At 51.2% G+C, this 4,336-nt stretch overlaps 2 protein-coding genes across 2 annotated transcripts in view; one reads left to right on the forward strand and one right to left on the reverse strand.

Moving 5' to 3' along the window:
- GRINA (glutamate ionotropic receptor NMDA type subunit associated protein 1) overlaps window positions 1-4,336 on the reverse strand; it is a 595,197-nt gene that overhangs the window by 575,453 nt on the left and 15,408 nt on the right. The window lies entirely within an intron of this gene.
- Window positions 26-2,209, forward strand: LOC121929192 (epiplakin-like). The gene has a single exon (XM_042464499.1). The coding sequence runs from the start codon at window positions 71-73 to the stop codon at window positions 2,207-2,209; it is 2,139 nt and encodes a 712-aa protein (XP_042320433.1). The 5' UTR covers window positions 26-70.

Below are 4,336 nucleotides of genomic sequence, written 5' to 3' on the forward strand. Positions count from 1 at the left end.
CCAGGAGGTCTCCCTCTGGGATCTCCTCTTCTCCCAGTACATCCCAGTGACCCAAAGGGAGGAGCTCTTAATGAAGTACCGTTACGGGATCCTGAGCATTGAGGAGATGATTGTCACACTGGCGCCCCTGCTAACACAGAAGGATCCCAGTCCTGGGAAAGTAGCAGAAGAGGGCAGCAGTCCGGCCAGTGGCTGGACTCATGCCCAGGATGGTGGAGCTCCACGTTTGCCACAGGACGGTGACCTCGAAAACGCCCTACGTCTGGTGAGCATAGAAGTGCCTGCGGGCGAGTTCCAAGGGAGCAGGCGCTCCGCATGGGAGCTCCTCTTCTCCAAATATGTGACCGTGGAGAAACGGCAGGAGCTTCTGGAGAAATACTGGTCGCGATTGCTGAGCACCAGCGAGCTTGTGCAAATAATCACCAGCCTGATTGAGGAGATGGAGGAGAAGAGCAACCAGCTGAAGTTCACTGGACTGCGGAGGCAGGTGACCGCCTCAGAGCTCTTCAGCTCCCAGATCATTGACCAAGAGACCCTCTCAGAACTCACCCAGGGCACCAAGACTGTGGAGGAGATCACCAAAATGGACTCGGTCAAGCGATACCTGGAAGGCACGAGCTGCATTGCTGGTGTGCTGGTCCCATCCAGGTCTGACCCCTCCAAGACGGAGAAGATGACCATCTACCAGGCCATGTGGAAGAGCCTCCTGAGGCCAGGCACGGCCCTGGTGCTGTTGGAGGCTCAGGCTGCCACCGGGTTCATCACTGACCCTGTGAATAACAGGAAACTCTCTGTCGAGGAAGCCGTCTCCGCCGGGCTGGTGGGGGCAGAGCTTCGGGAGAAGCTTCTCTCCGCAGAGAGGGCCGTGACCGGCTACCGGGACCCCTACACAGGAAGCAAGATCTCCCTTTTCCAGGCCATGAAGAAAGGCCTCATCGTCAAGGACCATGGCATCCGCCTGCTGGAGGCCCAAATTGCCACGGGGGGCATCATTGACCCCATCCACAGCCACCGCCTCCCCGTGGAGGTTGCATACAAGCGGGGCTACTTTGATGAGGAAATGAACCGGGTCCTTTCGGACCCCACAGACGACACCAAAGGCTTCTTTGACCCCAACACTCACGAAAACCTGACCTACATGCAGCTCCTGCTGCGATGCTTTCCCGATCCTGAGACGGACCTCTTGATGCTGCATGTGATGGACAAGGGTTCCTTCTCCTTCCATCTCACCGAGAACACGAGGAGGTCCTTGCAAGTTTCCAAGACCAGGGTGGGCTTGGACCTTTTCCAGGGTCAAGAGGTCTCCCTGTGGGATCTCCTCTTCTCCAGATACATCCTTCCACAGAAGAGGCAGGAGCTATTACGCCAATACAAAACTGGCACCGTAACCTTGGAAGACCTGACCCAAATCCTCACTACCACCGTCACTGAGACAGAGGAAAAGCGTGCCAAGCCAACCGGGCCCCAGGAAGCTCCAAGTGCACCAGACGTACCATCACCGAAAGATGGCACAGACCCTGGACATGTCATAAGGGACTGGCAGAGGGCCTTGCAATCCACCACCATCCATATGCCGGCCGGAGAGCACCAGGGACAGCCGGTCATTGTGTGGGACCTGCTCCTCTCCAACTACATCACTGAAGAAAAGAGGACAGAATTACTGGATCTGTACCAAGGAGGGTTGCTACCTATAGACCAGCTGCTAAGCATCCTTACCGCCCTCATCAAGAAGGAAGAAGCTACAAGTAGGAAATTTAATGTAAAAGTATGGGGTCCAGACCAAGAGATGGCAACGAGAGAGGGAGCGTCTGGAATGTCCTTCCCCGGAGATCAAAATTGGGAAAGTGCTTTGCGGTCTCAGTTTGTACAAGTTGATCTTGGTGGATTTGAGGGTCAAAAATTCTCCCTTTGGGAGCTCCTCTTCTCTGGACACGTCTCCGAATTCAGACGGGAAGAGCTTCTGAGTCAGTTCCAAAATGGCAGCCTGACTCTGGAGGAGCTCACCAACATCCTCGGTGGTCTCCTTACAGAGGCCAAAAGCAGAGAAGGAAAGCATCCCACGACGCCTGATGTGTCTAGACATGATGATGATGATGATGATGATGGTGATGATGATGATGTACTTGACAAAGAAGAAAGGGAGGAAGATGATGATGATACTGTGGAGCTGGGAGAAAAGGAGAAGGCCTTGAAGTCCAGGTATAGTTAAGGTAGCGGTAGTGCTGGGGAGTTCCATGACAGACAGTCTCCAATTGGGAGGTTCTCCCATTCCACGCTAACCTCCATTGTGGAGAAGAGGTAAGTGAGCTCCTGAGATAGACAGATCTAGGTGTCCTAACCAGTTGACACAAGTGGAACAAAGTAGTCAACAGCAATTGTGAAACAGGAAATGAGGAGGAGAAGACAAAGGACGCGCATAACATGCACAATCTCATGAGGACTCACCTGGCGAAGAAGACTTCGAGGATAACACCAATCACCAGAGAGTAGAAAGAATAACCATGCATTGCAGATGTGTACAGTAAAGAGTGTTATGATTCGATGATGACAAAGATGATGATGATGATGATGATGCATCTGAAAAGGAAGAAGGGAGAGCAAGATGATGATGATGCTCTGTGGAGCTGGGAGAAAAGGAAGAAAGCACTTGAGTCCAGGCTAGTTAGGTAGCTGCGGGAGTTCCATGGACGACAGAAAGTCTCCAGGTGGGTTCTCCATTCCAAGATCCTGTGGGAAGCGGAAGGAGCTCCTGAGATACTACAGATCCGGTGTGCTCACCATTGAACAAGTGGAAACCTAGTCCCCGCCAGTGAACAGGACAGCGGAGGAGAAGACAAAGGGAATCCCATGCACACTCTCATTGCGGGGGAAGACGCCTTGAGGGATCACACCGTAGTCCTTCACGTTGGTGAGCTCCAGGGCCAGGAGGTCTCCCTCTGGGATCTCCTCTTCTCCCAGTACATTTCTGATGGGAAAAGAGAGGAACTTTTAAGCATATACAGAGCGTGTAATTTAACACCAGAGGAACTCACTGCTGTTCTGTCAACTTTAATCTCTCAGAGAGCTGGTGGAACGAATGAATGTTTAGTAGAAGGTGTAATGCCTACTGTCCTGAGCTCATCTCAGAAAAAGGATGATGGCTACGGTATTGAACTTGGAGAAAAAGAGCAGGCCCTGAAGTCCCGGATGTTGGAAGTAGCTGGTGGGGAATTCCCTGGACAGAAGGTTTCCATCTGGGAGCTTCTCCACTCCAAGTACATCCCTCAGGAGAAGCGGAAGGAGCTATTGCAACTCTACCGCTCTGGTATCCTCACCATTGACCAAATGGACACTGTGGTCACTGCCATTGTCAACAGAACAGAGGAGGAGAAGGAACACAGTTCTCACATTAGCCATCCTTCAGCTGAGCCAGAAGATACTCACATTCCTCAGTCATCGCACTATGATCTTCTGCATCACACATTGCGACTTGAGAATATTGACGTAACCATCCGTGAAGTCCAAGATGAGAGGGCTTCTCTCTGGGAGCCATACTTTTCACAATGTGTCTCTAATATCCGGAAGGAAGAAATTTTGCACCGCCATGGATCGCCAACAGTGAGCATGAAGGAAAACATTAAATGCATTACCACACTTACTACGGAAACTGATAGTCAAACCAGCAGGCCAGGACGAAATGAGGAAACTCTCAACGAAGATCAAATAACATCACAGACATCCCAGATGTTTGAAACAGAACACCAAGAGGAGCCAGAATATACCTTGAAATCTAGGCTTATCATCCTGTCTGTTGATGAGTTCCGCAAGGAACACGTTTCCTTGTGGGATCTACTCCATTCTGACTATATTCTGGAAGAGAAAAGGGCTGAGCTTTTGCAACTCTGCAAATCTGGCATTCTCAGCATTGACCAAATGGAAACCATAGTCACCAACTTCGTCAACAGAAGAGAAGAAGAGGAGACAAAGGAGGATTCCCATGCACACTCTCACATGGACCATTGGGAAGACACATTGCGGAATCAGACGGTGGTCTGGCAGGATCAAGAGGTTTCCCTTTGGGATCTCCTCTCCTCCCGATACATCCCAGAGGAGAAGCGGGAAGAGCTTCTCAACCAATACCAAAATGGCATCCTGACTCCTGAGGAGCTCACCAACATCCTCAGCAACCTGCTTACAGACACCACAGCTGGAAAGAGGAAGCAGCCCACTACACCTGACTTGTCCAGACATGATGATGATGATGATGATGATGATGATGAACTTGAGAAAGAGGAAGGGGAGGAAGATGACGATGATACTGTGGAGCTGGGAGAAAAGGAGAAGGCCTTGAAGTCCC

Source organism: Sceloporus undulatus, chromosome 4, assembly GCF_019175285.1.
Source record: "Sceloporus undulatus isolate JIND9_A2432 ecotype Alabama chromosome 4, SceUnd_v1.1, whole genome shotgun sequence".
Taxonomy (NCBI): Eukaryota; Metazoa; Chordata; class Lepidosauria; order Squamata; family Phrynosomatidae; genus Sceloporus; species Sceloporus undulatus.